Source organism: Hemiscyllium ocellatum, chromosome 1, assembly GCF_020745735.1.
Source record: "Hemiscyllium ocellatum isolate sHemOce1 chromosome 1, sHemOce1.pat.X.cur, whole genome shotgun sequence".
Classification (NCBI taxonomy): domain Eukaryota; kingdom Metazoa; phylum Chordata; class Chondrichthyes; order Orectolobiformes; family Hemiscylliidae; genus Hemiscyllium; species Hemiscyllium ocellatum.
The window spans coordinates 166,858,877-166,876,836 of NC_083401.1; the positions used below are offsets into that span (position 1 = coordinate 166,858,877).

The 17,960-nt window shown below is 43.0% G+C and overlaps 1 protein-coding gene across 1 annotated transcript in view; it reads right to left on the reverse strand.

Annotated features, from left to right (window-relative positions):
• dchs2 (dachsous cadherin-related 2) overlaps positions 1-17,960 on the reverse strand; it is a 173,345-nt gene that overhangs the window by 106,178 nt on the left and 49,207 nt on the right. Inside the window, 1 exon segment of the mRNA XM_060831034.1 lies at positions 13,507-13,694. Coding sequence (XP_060687017.1) covers positions 13,507-13,694 — 188 coding nt within the window.

Consider the following 17,960-nt stretch of genomic DNA (forward strand, 5'->3'; position numbering starts at 1 on the left):
ATCTACAAGATGCACTGCAGAAATTCACCAAGGCTCTCAGACAGTACCTTGTAAACCCACAATCACTACCATCTAGGAGGACATGGGCAGCAGATCCATGGGAACACCACCAACTGCCAAGTTCTCCCCTAAATTACTCAACATCCTGACTTGGAAATATATCATCATTACTTCATTGCCACCAATGCAGCCAAATGCGGTTTTAATATCAAGGGCTGTCCCTCTCCCCTCCCCTCTGGAATTCAGCTCTTTTGTCCATGTTTGAACCAAGACCGTAATGAGGTCAGGAGCTGAGTGGCCCTGGCAGAATCCAAACTGGGCGTCACTGATCAGGTTATTGCTGAGCAGGTGCTGCCTGACAGCACTGTTGATGACACCTTCCATCACTTTACTGATGATCAAGAGTAGACTGAGGGGGCAGGAATTGGCTGGGTTGGATTTATCCTGTTTTTTGTGTACAGGACATACCCGGGTAATTTTCCAGGTTGTTGGGTAGATGCCAATGCTGTAGCCATACTTGAAAAGCTACCCTACTTGATACATTATCAAAGAACTCGAAGAAATTTGCCAAATGCAATTCCCCCTTCATGAAAATATGTTGGCTTTCTAGATTCTATTGTAATTTTCTAATTACAATAATAAGACTCCCTCATTAATAGATTCCAGCATTTTCCCAACAACAGATGTCAGGCTAACTGGCACAGAGTTGCATGTCTTCTTTCTTCATCCTTATTGGGCCATTTCATTTGCCAACTTACAAATCTTGAGCTTAATTTTAGAGAATTTAGGAAAATCACAAGGGCTCAACATTATTGTTTTCTGGCTAAGTACAAGTTGCATTGGATTTTTTGATTTGTTTATCACCATGAGGCTTCTTGAGTTTTCTTGCCCTATCTTGCCAAAATCACACCACTAACTATTTACTTTGCCACTATGGTGTCCCTTATGTCTGGCTGCAACTCCACCTTTTCCCAGAACAACTTGCCATGTCTGGAAACTTACAGGAATTTACTGACATCTCTTGCACCTGTACTATGTTTCAAAGCCTATATAAGCATTGTCAGTCTTTTGCTGTGCTGCATGGTCTTTGATATTTGGGGAAACCGGTGTACCTACTGGACACTGTAGTGCAAACATAGAACCTCCTCTTCCCCCAGCAGAGGAAGCCATGACACCAGACCACACAGCCTAGTCTGAGGTTGCTGTCCAGTTTAAAGCAGCCATCTGAGTGAATGTTGAGCAGTGTAGAAAGATCACTGATTTTCTCCACCCTCTCAGCATAGATGCCATCATCTTATCTCCAATACACACATGATTCTGCTACTCTACCCGCCTTCTAACAAGGCTCATGCTCTGTCATTCTCAACACTGAATTACTGCTACTCCCCACGTGCCCCCGCACAAATCCCCAACACCACTAACCATGCATGCTGTCACAACTGTATCAATAGTAACAGCTTTCATCTCCATTAATACCTGCTTCACTTTCATTCCAGGAGGAAAGAACATTCCAGCAAAGCAGAAAGAGTCATATTCAGTTCTTCAACCCTTACGCAGAGAGTATCCTGGCTCTGAATTTCCTGAGCGCTGAAATGACCATGTCTGAACCTCAGAACCATTATCAGTTGCTGCTCTTGACTTACTATGCCTAGAACCACTGACTGAAAGCTATCTCCCTTGGCTTAATTGAAATTTATGATCACCATGACAAGTTTCTTATCTTTGTGTCTGCACTAAACAGCAAGGTAAGCCAGAATTAATATTAATCTAGTATTTCAGACTGAGAGATCAAGCACAAAAAGGCAAAGCAGGGATCCAGGTTGGCTCAGACTCAGCAAATACCTCAACAGCAAAGCTTACACACTAGAGATGCAGCCTGGTCCAGTCCATGAGCTGGAATGAGCTGTGCATCTCCCTCGCACAGTGCCCTGGCTGCTGCTGCAGTCTAAGACAAAACTTTTCACTGTGCCTTTGTACATATGACAACAGATTTAATTCAATTCAATTCAGATGTAACAATTCAGATGTAGAATGTCCTGTAAGTGGGTCAGAGATGTACCATGTGACATTTTAAAGACTGGCACATCTCGGATACCAGTGTCCCTGGACATGGTTGATATTAATGGAATATACTCTGAGATGCTGGTGTCTGGTACCCAACTTGAAAGAAATTAGTGAGCTGAAATCACAAGGTACATACTATGATTTCCAGGTTGCACTTTCTTGATGTCTAGCTTCATTGGTTAAGATAGGAAGCTGAATATTACTGAGTTGGGTCATAAATAAGGTTTTTAACAAGTTATAATTCCCCTTAACTGGCAACCTGGCGAGAAACATTGCCTAGTGAGAAACTCACTGCCTTGCTGGTCCAAATACAAAAAGATGGAGAGAAATGCTCCTGACATCAAGATAGGTCTCACCAGGCTTCTCAACTGATTCTTCCATAAATCCTGTCACAGCTCATGTCGCTTAGACCCCTGTAAGATTCTATCCAAGCATACAATTCTCACTTTTAACCTCACATTTAGTTGTATTATAATAACATTTTCCCAGAGTACCTTTCACTATGAGAGTTAATTAAACTGCCTCATTTCACAATACTGAATCTACGAAAACTTTATCCTTTGTTGGTTCCACATTATGTTATTCTAAGAAACTGTCAAGAAAGCATTTGTCCATTTGTTTCATCAAATCTATATGAAGACTGAAGTCCTCAATAATTATTCCATTGCCTTTGTTACAAGCTTCTACTTTTCTGTATAACAGTTAGTGTCCATTAATGATTCCTGTCAGTGTTTTCTGAACCTTGCTATCTCTATTTATCACATGTAGCGATTCTATTTCCTGTACTTCTGAGCCAAGATTCTTACTTTCATTGTCCAAATGTCATCCTGAACTATCAATTACTCCTCTTCCAACCTGTCATTTAAAAATGTCTATCCTGGATTTATGTAGCAATTTCAAGTTAAATAGTTATCTCATATGTCAAACCACAGTTAAAGTTAGAGCATATTTTGTTGACGTCTGATAGTAAATGAAGGAAATTGAATTGGATACTTCATCAGTGCATTAAACTAGAGACGAAAGACACTAAACTGGAGATACTAAAGAGAAAGGAGAATCGACGTTTCAGGCATAAGCCCTTCTTCAGGAATGAGGAAGGTGTGCCAAGCAGGCAAGGATAAAAGGTAGGGAGGAGGGACTTGGAGGAGGGGCGTTGGGAATGCGATAGGTGGAAGGAGGTTAAGGTGAGGGTGATAGGCAGGAGAGGGGGTGGGGGCGGAGAGGTCGGGAAGAAGATTGCAGATTAGGAAGGCGGTGCTGAGTCCGAGGGTTAGGACTGAGATAAGGTGGGGGGAAGGGAAATGAGGAAACTCGAGAAACCTACGTTCATCCCTTGTGGTTGGAGGGTTCCTAGGCAGAAGATGAGGCGCTCTTCCTCCAGGCGTCATGTTGCCATGGTCTGGAGATGGAGGAGGCCAAGGACCTGCATGTCCTTGGCGGAGTGGGAGGGGGAGTTAAAGTGTTTCAGCATGGGGCGGTTGGGTTGGTTGGTCTGGGTGTCCCAGAGGGGTTCTCTGAAACGTTCCGCAAGTAGGCGGCCTGTCTCCCCAATGTAGAGGAGGCCACATCGGATGCAGCGGATGCAGTAAATGATGTGTGTGGAGGTGCAGGTGAATTTGTGATGGATACGGAAGGATCCCTTGGGGCCTTGGAGGGAAGTGAGGGGGGAGGTGTGGGCGCAAGTTTTGAATTTCTTACGGTTGCAGGGGAAGGTGCAAGGAGTGGAGGTTAGGTTGGTGGGGGGCTGTGGATCTGACAAGGGAGTCGCGAAGGGAGTGGTCTGTCCGTAATGCTGATAAGGGAGGGGAGGGAAATATATCCTTGGTGGTGGGGTCTGTTTGGAGGTGGCAGAGATGATGAAGGATGATACGATGTATCTGGAAGTTGGTGGGGTTGTAGGTGAGGACCAGTGGGCTTCTGTCCTGGTGGCGATTGGAGTGGCGAGGTTCAAGGGCGGAGGAGCGGGTAAATGAGGCCATCTGGGTTGTTTGGTATTGGAATTGGTCCTCCGAATAACCCAGATGGCCTCCTTCTTCAAAGACCGCAATTTCCCCTCAGACGTGGTTGACAATGCTCTCCACCACATCTCCACCACTTCCCGCTCCTCCTCCCTTGAACTCCGCCCCTCCAATCTCCACCAGGACAGAACCCCACTGGTCCTCACCTACCACCCCACCAACCTCCAGATACATCGTATCATCCTTCGTCATTTCCGCCACCTCCAAACAGACCCTACCACCAAGGATATATTTCCCTCCCCTCCCCTCCCCTATCAGCATTCCGGAAAAACCACTACCTCCGCGACTCCCTTGTCAGGTCCACACCCCCCACCAACCCAACCTCCACTCTCGGCACCTTCCCCTGCAACCGCAAGAAATGCAAAACTTGCGCCCACACCTCCCCCTTCACTTCCCCCCAAGGCCCCAAGGAATCTTTCCATATCCGTCACCAATTCACCTGCACCTCCACATACATCATTTACTGCATCCGCTGCACCCGATGTGGCCTCCTCTACATTGGGGAGACAGGCCGCCTACTTGCGGAATGTTTCAGAGAACACCTCTGGGACACCTGCACCAATCAACCCAACCGCTCCCTGGCGAAACACTTTAACTCTCCCTCCCACTCCACCAAGGACATGCAGGTCCTTGGACTCCTCCATCGCCAGACCATGGCAACATGATGCCTGAAGGAAGAGCGCCTCATCTTCTGCCTAGGAACCCTCCAACCACAAGGGATGAATGCAGATTTCTCCAGCTTCCTCATTTCCCCTCCCCCCACCTTATCTCAGTCCCAACTCTCAGACTCAGCACTGCCTTCTTGACCTGCAATCTTCTTCCCGACTTCTCCGCCCCCACCCCCTCTCCTGCCTATCACCCTCACCTTGACCTCCTTCCATCTATCGCGTTCCCAACGTCCCTCCCCCAAGTCCCTCCTCCCTACCTTTTGTCTTAGCCTGCTTGGCACACCTTCCTTATTCCTGAAGAAGGGCTTATGCCCGAAATGTCGATTCTCCTGCTCCTTGGATGCTGCCTGACCTGCTGCGCTTTTCCAGCAACACATTTTTCAGCTCTGATCTCCAGCATCTGCAGTCCTCACTTTCTCCATACTAAAGATAAAACAGACATTCAATGGACAGTTTGCACGAACTAAAAACTTAAATGAAATACAGTGTGTTGGTAAAAAGTTGGAATAACGCTTACTTGTTGAAGGACCATCTTGACAGTACACTTGACATTTCCAATTACTTTGTCAGGTACTGCTCCAATTGCTTTAAATTTAGCTGTGTTTCTTTCAGGGATGTTCTAACTCAACTATATTGCCACCAATATTAAATTTCTGTGCTTACCTTACAACAAGTGTTAACAACAGTTTAGTAGAGTTCAGTCTCCCTTTGCTCTGGAGAGTGCTTTCACAAGTTTAGAGACCTGGATAACTCAAAGCATGTTCAGGTATGGAATTGAGAACCTTCGAAATCATATATGGTGCACTGGTTTTATTATGCTTTTGGAACAGAAATGCAATCTGGACCAACGTGCCTCTTTGCTTGCTAGAGACATGTGCCTTCGACCAAGGAGGGACTGACAGGGTTATCTTGCAGCCAGTTTCAATAAAGGCACTGCCCAGGCCAGACTGGTGTCTTGAGAGATTGAAAACAGGGGTGAGAGAATGTGGCGTTGGCTAGGTGAATTGCTGAATCTAGTGCCAAGCGAGGCAATACTATCTCGACGTTCAGATCATCTTACTCTATCTTTTATGCTTTTCACGGGCTGTGTTTTCAGATTCTCACTAGGCAGCAGTGAGATGCCAATTGATGGGGATTAACACTTGTTAAATGCCTTGTTAACACTACAAATCAACTCATTGATATTCATATTTCTATTCTATCAAAATCACCAAACAAGCTTGACAACAAGCTAACTTACACTGGTGGATTCAACATGCCATTTGCTCCATCCACTTCCAGCTTGAACAGTAGGCGCAACTGCAGTGGGAACAATCCATGGCAACAGTTGCACACAAATATCATCTGTATATAGTGGCATCCACCATCTGCCAAACCATCTCAACCATCATGGCATTTCTCAAATATACTAGCACTGGCAATTTTTGAGAAGATTTATAGCTCAGGTTGAAGTTAAGTATGTAAGTTAGCACTCTCGAGCCACAGATATGCATTGCACGGTGCACTGTAACGAGCACTGAGAAAGCCAAAATAGAGGCATTTTGGATACATAGATGGGTACCTAATTGACAGAATGGACCAGCCATCTCATTATTTAGGTTCCCTACTGTTATGAAGATGTGGGTGTACTATACCATTAAGAGAGTTAAAAGCAACAGAACTACCTGACAGCACAAAGTGTGCTGGAAAAAAGATATAATGTAATCTTTTGGACGAGCAGTTAGGGTAGCTGGTAGCCTATAGTCAAAAACAGATTCAAATTAGGCCAATCAGTTTAAATTATACCCCTCAAAAAGACAACTCCAATCCAGTTTGAATTAGTATATTGACAATCTTAAAAGCCAATGACACAATTCAATGCTTTAAGAGGATAAGACCGGGGAAAATTGAACAGTTGAGAGGAGAACTGCCAAAGCACCAGCATGTTAAGACTGCCTAAAAATAGCTCTCTTAAAGGTATCTTTATTGACCTGTGAAGCAGAATCCCCAAGAAGAAAAGAAGACAGGAATACAGAGAAGAACTGAAAGTTGTCTGGTTTGAGATAAGAGGTTTTGTTTTGTAAATCTTAATCAGGATTTTTATCAGACCAGTACTGTAGCAGGAAAAGTAAAAGATAGGTCAGAGGAGTTGTAAATACTTGCTAGTTAATTATTCTTGGTTATACTTTAAGAAATAAAGTTGTTCCTTTTTACTTTAAATAGTTTATGGCCTCTCAAATTTTCACAGATTACTGCATGAGATAAATCTTTTCTTTGTTGCTGCTTTAAATTAAGCAGTGTTTTAACAGTACTGAACAATGACAAGATGTAGTGGACTCTGAGGGCAGTTCTAATTTGGAAGGTATTTAGATGGGATATAGCCCGAGAAGAGGTAGACTGTGTGCCTGGTTATTAAACAGAGACTAAGGTGAGTGAATGCATTCACATATATGAAGGGGTGTCAGCCATGCTGGCGGACAGGGAGTGGTGTTGGACGGGAGGCAACGGGGAGCGACGGGGGGAGAGGGCGACAGGGGGTCACAGTTAGTGTGGATGTGGGGTAGTGTTGAACAGGGTTGAAGGGCAGACGGGGGTGGGAGCGGTGTTGGATGGGGTTGGGGGTGGGCGGGGGAGTGGTGTTGGATGAGTCGCACGGGGAGGGGGTTGGGGCAGATGTGAGGCAGTGTTGGACACGGGTGGGGGGCGCGGGCAGACTAGGGGTGGTGGGGGCTCGCACGCGGTGTTCGGCTGCCTACTCTCCTGAATGGGGAACAGACTTAATAGAAAACTCCAAGCCCCAGAGGAAAGGCATTGAATCAAATACTCCGAGTGTTGATCTCTTTTTAACCATGTTTCTGTAATGGCTATGAGATCATATTCATTTATGTCAATTTGTGCTTCAGTTCAGCTAGCTTATTCTGAAAGCTTCATGCATTAAAATACAAAGCCTTCAATCCTTAACTAAAACAAACATAAGGAGCAGTAATGAACTAAAAAAAGTCAGCATGGGTTTCTGAAGTGGATATCATACCTAACTAATCTCGCGAAGATTTCTTTGACGATGTAAATAGAATAAATAAGGAAGAATCAGCAAATGTCATGGATTTGGAATTCAAGAAGGCTTTGGATAAGGTCCCACAGAAAAGACTAGCGGGTAAAATTAAAACATAACGGAATTATAGTTAATGTACAAGCAGGCACTAAGAATTGGTTGACAGACCAGAAACAGAGTGGGAATAAACAAATCTTTTTCCAGATGGTAAGCGGTGACTAATGGTGTACTACAGGGATCAGTACTTGGGCCCCAGCTATTCATGACATATATTAATTATTTCGATAAGGGAGCAAAATATAATATTTCCATGCTTGCTGATGACACAAAACTAAATGGGATTGTGAGTTGTTAGCAGGATGCAAAGAGGCTTCAGGGTGATCAAGACAAGTTGAGTGTCCGGGCAAACACATGACAGATGTGGTGTAATATAGACAAATAAGATGTTATCCACTTCAATGTGAAAACAGAAAGCTAAAGTATTACTTAAGTACTGGGAAATGTAGATATACAAAGCGATCTGGGTGCCCTTATACACATATTAATGAAAGATCCTTAACATCACGTGGACTTGGAGTCATATATTCCCTTGGATAGAATTTTAGCTAAGTATCAGAAAGCAAAGATAAAATTCTGTATCTTTTTCTGATTGGCAAGGTGCAGATAGTGGGGTGCTACAAGGTTCGGTCCTTGGGCCCCAACCTTTTACAATCTATAGTAATGACTTGGATGCAGGGATAGAAGGTACAATAGCTAAATTTTCGGATGACACTAAAATAGGTGGCAAAATAAATTGCAGCAAAGGAATAAAAAAACCTATGAGTGGATATGGTTAATTTTCAAAACTTGGCAGATGGAGTTAATTGTGGATAAGTATAAGGTTATCCTTTTTGGTCAAAAGAATAGAAAGGTAACATATACCTAAGAGCAGAGAAACTTCAAAATTCTTCAGTGCAGAAGGATCTGGGTGTCTTTGTGCATAAATCATAGAAAATCAGTGTGCAAATACAGCAAATAATAGAGAGCAAATGTTATTTTGGCATTTATTGATAAATGGATAGGGTATTAATATAGGGATGTGTTTCTCCAACTGTACAAGGCATCAGTAAAATGGTACCTGGAGTATAGTATATAGTTTTGGCCCCCTTACTTGAGCAGGAGTGCAGTTGCATTGGAGGTAATTCAGAGGAGGATAATTAGATTGATTTTTGAGATGAAGGGTTTGTCATTCAAAGACAGATTAAGTGATTTCGGCTTATACTTTCTAAATTTTAGAAGAATGGGAGGAGAATTAATTGAGGTATTTGAGATATTACAGGGGATTGACAAAGGGGACGCATGTTCCTTTTGGTGGAGCAATCCAGAATGAGAGGTCATAGTTTTAAGATAAGAAGTAACCGATTTAAAATAGAGATGTGGAAGAATCCACTTCTCTCAAAGGATTCTGAATCTGTGGTATTCATTGTCCCAGAGCACAGTGGAGGTTGGAGCACTGAGTAAATTTAAGGAGGAGATAGACAGATTTTTAATTAGTAATCTGTTGAAAGGTTATGGAGAGCAGGCAGGAAAGTGGAGTTGAGGCCAAAATGAGATCATGATCGTATTGAATAGTGGACCAGACTTCAGAGGCTGAATTGCCAGCTATACCGACCCTTCGAAGAGCATCCTGCTCTGTCACTGTAACCCATACTTTACTATAGTTACCCCATCTCATCAGAACTATGGAGTAATTTAACATGGTTAACCTGCACATCTTTGGACTGTAGCAGGAAACCAGAGCACCAGGTGGAAACCCACACAGACACAACGAGAATGTGCAAACTCCACACAATCACCCAATGCTGGAATTGAACCCAGCTCCCTGGCACAGCGAGGCAGCAGTGCGAACCACTGTGCCACCATGCTCCCCCTATTTCCTATTTCTTATATTCTTATGAAAGTAAACAGGCAGCTGTAGCTAACAATTAGAAAAGCAAATGGTACATTGTCCATCATTACGAGAGGATTTGAGTTGAGAAATAGGGATATTCTACTGCAATTATACAGGACCATACTATACCTAGAGTATTGCTGTAGTTTTGGACTCCCTATGAAGAGAGGATACATTTGCTCCAAGAAGGTGCAGCAAAGGTTCACTAGGCTAATATCGAGGATGGAAAAACTGTCTTATGAGGAGAGATTAATTCAACTGAGCATGTATTTGCTAGAGATTAGAAGAATGGGAGGGAATCTGATTGAAACAAAATTGTCATAGGGCTGCACAGACCATATTTAGGGAGGATGTTTTCCTTGGTTGGGAATCTAGAAGGTCATGTATTAGAAATTTGTTTGAATTCTTTGAGTAAGTGACAAGAGGATTGGTGACAGTGGTATAGTGGATATTGTCTATGCAGATTTTAATCAGGCAATTAACAAAATCCCACATGGCGAACTGGTCAAAAAAGTAAAACCCCATTGGATGTAGGCATAAGAGGTATAGTTAATAAGTTTGCAGATGACACCAAACTTGGAGGTGTAGTGGACAGCGAAGAAGGTTACCTTAGATTACAACGGGATCTTGATCAGATGGGCCAATGGGCTGATAAGTGGCAGATGGCGATAAATGTGAGGTGCTGCATTTTGGGAAAGCAAATCTTAGCAGGACTTATGCACTTAATGGTAAGGTTTGAAGGAGTGTTGCTGAACAAAGAGACCCTGGAGGCAGGTTCATAGCTCCTTGAAAGTGGAGTTGCAGGTAGATAGGACAGTGAAGACGGCATTTGGTAGGTTTTCCTTTATTGGTCAGAGTATTGAGTACAGGAGGTGGGAGGTCATGTTGTGGCTATACAGGACATTGTTTAGGCCACTGTTACATGGTGTCTGAGCAGCCTGTCAGGTGCATGCATGTGTCAGAATCCCAGGCATGGCAAAATTTTCATATCCCCACTGCTCATCTGGGGATCCCCAAGGATATTTCTTGTTACCCACATCTTCATCTACTTGCTTTTTCTTGGCATCCACAAGCATGGTATCTGTTTTAACATCTCCAATGATCTATCTTAACTTCTTGACTACTTATGTACTGTTAGATTACTTCTGTGAGATTTATTTTGGATGAACTGCAATTATTTCCTGCTATACATTTTCATTGTAAGGTCCTGTCCTTAGTCCATGTTATATACTCCATACCGTGCAACTATCTCAGATGGGTTCAGATTGTTGACAGCCGACATCTGTTAAAGATGCAAAACTTGCCGGCACACCACTCCACTCACCTCCGTCCAGGGGCCCAAACTGTCCTTCCAGGTCAGACACAGGTTCACCTGCCTCTCCTCCCAGTGCTCCCAATGTAGTCTTCTCTACATCGGTGAGACCAAACAAAAACTCAGGACACATTTCACTGAGTATCTCAGCCAGGCACACAGGAGCTGCTCTGACCTCCAAGTCACCACCCATTTTAATTTTCCCTCCCCCTCCCTTTCCGACATGACCACCCTCGGGCTCCTCCATTGCCACAGCGAATCAGACTGCAAACTGATGGAACACCACCTCATCTTCTGCCTGGGCAGCCTACCACCAGAGGACTCAACATTGAGTTCTCCAATTTCAAATAACCTCCCTTCCCATCAATACTCTTCCCAGCCCCTCCCCCTCCCTTCCATTCCTCTGACCGACCCTTTCTTCCAGCTACCAACCTGAGTCATTCCTCCCATCGACCAACCAGGTCGTAGCCTCAACCTGTGTTCACCTGTCCCTACTTCACCACTCCACCCCTCTTCCCACTCAAAACCCTTCCCTACCCCCCTTTATCTGCAGCTCCCCCAACCTCCAATCCTGAAGAAGAGTTATACCCGAAATGTTGACTTCTCCACCTCCTGATGCTGCCTGGCTTGCTGTATTCTTCCAGCCTCCTGCTTGACTGCCTTGGATTCCAGCATCCGCAGTTTTTTTTTTGTCTCTAATGATATTGGTTACCTGACTGCACTAAACTTTAAACTCACTTCATCTCTATCACAAAGAATGCTTACTTCCACCTCCAGTAACTGCCTTTCTCTACCCTCTTCTCATTTGTTTGTGATTAAAAGCTCAGGCATGCCTTTAATAGCTCCCATCATGGCAGGAGGGTGGGACCACCTCAATGTAAATTCAGGGTGTTACTCTAACTGCAACATTATTGGAAATCTATTGATTAGCTTAGTTTTTTTTAAATGTTGCACTTATGTTCATATTATGTAGACACAGTTAGAACAATCATATGACACAGTTATGTAGGAAATCTTAGCCAGAAAAAAATAAGTAAACACAGGAACTTCATTAGGCCATTCAGATCATCAAGCTTGCTTCACCATTCTAGATCATGGTTGATCAGTTACTTCAATGTCATATTCCCATGCTATTCCAAAAATTCATCACCATATAAGTGAAGAGATTCCTCCTCATTTCATTACTTAGTGGCTGGCCTTTTATTCTGAGACAATGTTCTCTAGTTTGAGGCCCCAAAGTCAAGGAAAATATTCTTTCTGCATCTACTCTGTTTATCCCTTTAAAATTTTTGTATATTTCTAGGAGATCACAACTCATTCCTCTAAACTCCAAAGAATACAATCCCTGTATCCTCTATTTATAGGATTGTCCTACCATCCCAGGCTGGTGAACCTCCATTGCACCACTGTATGACAAGTATAGTCTTCCTTAAAGGTGACCACAACTGCACTCAATACTCAAGGTACAGTCACAAAGGAAAGAAATATTTTTCTACAACTTACAAAGGACTACAGATTCAGAAAGGTGGCTGTCTAGTGTATAAATACTGGTCTCCAAAGAAAATTTCAGAAGTACACCCACAGTTGTTCCTGCTTGAGGATCACTCCACAAGAGTCCTCACTGAGACAGTGATCTTGATCTCCTAATATAATCCATATTCCTGCTTGGGTAGGATCTGGCATGTATATCTGTTGGTCAAATTTGTGTTCCTTTTACATATTATGGTGCAAGTGAATAAGAAATGAATAAGAATAAGTGAATAAGATAATTTTAGATTCCAGCATCTTCTCATATATTTACAATAACAATCTCCTATATGGTAGCAACATATGTCTCTATGACACTGTAACATTAGGGAATATCATTTCAGTTGCCACAATTTCAAACTATAGCATTGTTTTTATCAGGTGTCCCGAAGTAAAAACAGGCATTAGAAATCACTGGCGTTCACTTCAATCGGAGACTGCTAGAAACCATTCTACTAATGCCCCCGATGCCCCTCACCACCCCACCACCATGCCACACCCTCCAGCAACATCAATATGAAAACAGCAGAGATCAGAATTTGAGTTAAATGTCTGTATATTAAAACCACCTTCTCAACACAATGTCAAAATCATGTCAAGACTAAAGTACTGTGAGTATTAGTTACTACATAATTTTCAGGCAAATCCGGTATTCATAGAAGAATGATGTTAAAAAAGCTACAATATGATTAGGAATATACAAAAATAGACTGCATGCAAGCACAAAGTAAATGCTTGATTCTTAGTTTCTGTTGCAGAATTCTGTGCAGCACAGTAGGCAAGTTTAGGCAAAACAAATAATGAAAATATAGCCCATATGTTTAATTAAATTCTTTGAATAAAACCAAAAACCAGTATATTTTGACAGATCTTTGTTATTTCCCAGTAATGGTATTGACACAGTGCATTAATTTAGCTGCTAAAATCTAATACAGTGTATAAATCTGTGTACATACCTTGATAAAGAATTCACGGCTAGGTCCAGGGTAAGAAAATAGTGGTCTATTATCATTAATGTCAGAGACTGTGATATAAATAGTAGTGGAGGCATTTTGTCGAGGCACACCATGATCAATAACGAGTACAGATAACTGGTGGTGTATATGCTGCTCCCGATCTAATGCAACCCAGTTAATAATTTCACCTGGAAAATAAGTGTAGACAAGAAAAATGATTAATATATATTTCTACATCAGTATCAAATTCATCAACATGCATAAATATCAATGAACAAACATGCAATTTTGCTTTAGCTTCTAGCTTTCGTCCTTTATCTCTTGATCCAGTGACGATTGCTAGTGTACAGACATGTACATTAACAGTCATCGGGTGCCTACTCCAAACCATATGTGAGTCTGTATGGTTTTGTCATTATATTTAATTGTCAGAAGCACTTCATTAAGGAAGAGCAGCCTTAACCAGTGTTAGAGTCCAGTAGGACTCTAACTAGAGTCATAGAGATGTACAGCACAGAAGCAGACCCTTTGATCCAACTCCTTCATGCCGACTAGATATCCCAACCTAATCTTGTCCTACCTGCCAGCATCCAGCCCATATTCCTTCAAACCTTTCCTATTCATATACCCATCCAGATGCTTTTTAAATGTTGCAATTGTACCAGCCTCCACCACTTCCTCTGGCAGCTCATTCCATCCACGTACCATCCTCTGCATGAAAACATTGCCCCTTAGGTCTCTTTTATATCTTTCCCTCTCACGCTAAATCTATGCCCTCTAGTTCTGGACTGCTCCACTCCAGGGAAAAGACTTTGTCTGTTTACCTTATCCATGCCCTCATGATTTTATAAACCTCTCTAAGGTCACCCTTCAGCCTCTGATGCTCCAGAGAAAACAGCCCCAGCCTATTCAACCACCCCCTATAGCTCAATCCTCCAACTCTGGCAACATCCTTGTAAATCTTTTCTGAACCCTTTCAAATTTCATAACATCTTTCCGTTAGGAAGGAGACCAGAACTGCATGCAACAGTGGCCTAAACAATGTCCTGTATAGCCACAACATGACCTCCCACCTCCTGTGCTCAATACTCTGACCAATAAAGGAAAACCTACCAAATGCCGTCTTCACTGTCCTATCTACCTGCAACTCCACTTTCAAGGAGCTATGAACCTGCCTCCAGGGTCTCTTTGTTCAGCAACACTCCTTCAAACCTTACCATTAAGTGCATAAGTCCTGCTAAGATTTGCTTTCCCAAAATGCAGCACCTCACATTTATCGCCATCTGCCACTTATCAGCCCATTGGCCCATCTGATCAAGATCCCGTTGTAATCTAAGGTAACCTTCTTCGCTGTCCACTACACCTCCAAGTTTGGTGTCATCTGCAAACTTATTAATTATACCTCTTATGCCTACATCCAAATCATTTAAATAAATGATAATAAGTAATGGACCCAGCACCCAGTTTCAGTCCTCCAGTCTGAAAAACAACCCCCCACCACAACCCCGTCTTCTACCTTTGAGCCAGTTCTGTATCCAAATGGCTAGTTCTCCCTGTATTCCATGAGATCTAACCTTGCTAACCAGTCACCCATGGGGATCCTTTTCAAACGCTTTACTGAAGTCCATATAGATCATATCTACTACTCTGCCTTCGTCAGTCCTCTTTGTTACTTATTAAAAAAACTCAATCAAGTTTGTGAGACATGATTTCCCACCTACAAAGCCATATTGACTACCCCGAATCAGTCCTTACCTTTCCAAATTCATATACATCCTGTCCCTCAGGATTGCCTCCAACAACTTGTCCACCACTGGCATCAGGCTCATTGGTCTATACTCCTTGGCTTGTCCTTACCACTTTTCTTCAACAGTGGCACCATGTTAGCCAACCTCCAGTCTTCCGGCACCTCACCTGTGAGTATCTATGATGCAAATATCTCAGCAAGAGGCCCAGCATTCACTTCCCTAGCTTCCCACAGAGCTCTAGGGTACACCTGATCAGTTCCTGGGGATTTATCCACTTTCATGCGTTTCAAGACATCCAGCACTTGCTTCTCTGTCATATGGGCATTTTTCAAGATGTCACCATCTATTTCCCTACATTCTACATCTTCCATGTCCTTTTCCACAGTAAATACTCATTTGGCATCTGCCCTATCTCCTGCAGCTCCAAACAAAGGTCGCCTTGCTGATCTTTGAGGGACCCTATTCTCTCCCTTGTTATCCTTTTGTCCTTAATGTATTTGGATTCTCCTTAACTCTATTTGCCAAAGCTGTCTCATGTCCCTGTTTCGCCCTCCTGATTTCTCTCTTAAGTATACTCCTTTATACTCTTCTCAGGATTCACTCAATCTATGCTTCCTTCTTTTTCTTAACCAAACCCTTAATTTCTTTGTCATCCAGCATTCGCTATACCTACCAGCCTTTCCTTTCACCTTAACAGGAATATACTTTCTCTGGACTCTTGTTACCTCATTTCTGAAGGCTTCCCATTTTCCAGCGTCTCTTTATCTGCAAACATCTGCCCCCAATCAGCTGTTGAAAGTTCTTGCCTAATACCATCAAAATTGGCCTTCCTCCAATTTAAAACTTCAACTTTTAGATCCAGTCTATCCTTTTCCATCACTGCTTTAAAACTAATAGATTATGGTTGCTGGCCCCAAAGTGCTCCCCCACTGACACCTCAGTCACCTACCCTGCCTTATTTCCCAAGAGTAGGTCACATTTTGAACCTGCTCTAGTAGGTACATCCACAGACTGAATCAGAAACATTTCTTGTACACACTTAACAAATTCCTATCCATCTAAGCCCTGAACACTGTGGCAGTCCCAGTCTATGTTTGAAAAGTTAAAATCCTCTACCATAACCACCCTATTATTCTTACAGGTAACTGAGTTCTCTTTAAGATTTATTTCTCAATTTCCCTGTGACTATCAGAGGGTCAATAATACAATCCCAATAAGTTGATCATCCCTTTCTTATTCTCGGTTCCACCCAAATAACTTCCCCAGATGTATTTCCGGGAATATCCTTCCTCAGTACAGCTGTACTGCTAACCCTATCAAAAATGCCACTCCCCCTCCTCTCTTGCTTCCCTTTCTGTCCTTCCTGTAGCATTTGTATCCTGGAACATTAAGCTGCCAGTCACAGAGTCATAGAGATGTACAGCACGGAAACAGACCCTTCGGTCCAACCCGTCCATGCCGACCAAATATCCCAACCCAATCTAGTCCCACCTGCCAGCACCAGTCCCATATCCTTCCAAACCCTTCCTTTTCATATACCCATCCAGATGCCTCTTAAATGTTGTAATTGTACCAGCCTCCACCACATCCTCTGGCAGCTCATTCCTAACAAGTACCATCCTCTGCGTGAAGAATGTTGCCCCTTGGGTCTCTTTTATATCTTTCCCCTCTCGCCCTAAACCTATGCCCTCTAGTTTTGGACTCCCCGACCCCAGGGAAAAGATTTTGTCTATTTATCCTTTCCATGGACCTCATAATTTTGTAAACCTCTATAAGCTCACCCCTCAGCCTCTGACGCTCCAGGGAAAACAGCCCCAGCCTGTTCAGCCTCTCCCTATAGCTTAGATCCTCGAACCCTGGCAACATCCTTGTAGATCTTTTCTGAAGACTTTCAAGTTTCACAACATCTTTCTGATAGGAAGGAGACCAGAATTGCACGCAATATTCCAACAGTGGCCTAATCAATGTCCTGGCTTGTCCTTACCACCCTTCTTAAACAGTGGCACACGTTTGCCATCCTACAGTCTTCTGGCACGTCACCTGTGACTATCGATGATACAAATATCTCAGCAAAAGGCCCAGCAATCACTTCTCTAGCTTCCCACAGAGTTCTTGGGGAAAGCTGGTCAGGTCCTGGGGATTTATCCACTTTTAACCATTTCAAGACATCCAGCACTTCCTCCTCTGTAATCTGGACATTTTGCAAGATGTCACCATCTATTTCCCTACAGTCTATATCTTCCATATCCTTTCCACAGTAAATCCTGATGCAAAATCTTCATTTAGTCCCCCCCCGCATTTTCTGTGGCTCCACACAAAAGGCTGCCTTGCTGATCTTTGAGGGGCCCTATTCTCTTCCTAGTTCCCCTTTTGTCCTTACTGTATTTGTAAAAACCCTTTGGATTCTCCTTAATTCTATTTGCCAATGCTATCTCATGTTTCCGTTTTGCCCTCCTGATTTCCCTCTTAATTATACTCCTACTTTCTTTATATTCTTCTAAGGATTCCCTCAATCTATCCTGTCTATACCTGACGTATGCTTCCTTCTTTTTCTGAACCAAACCCTCAATTTCTTTAGCTGAAAATGTGTTGCTGGAAAAGCGCAGCAGGTCATGAGCCCTTCTTCAGAAACGTCAATTCTCCTGCTCCTTGGATGCTGCCTGATCTGCTACGCTTTTCCAGCAACACATTTTCAGCTCCGATCTC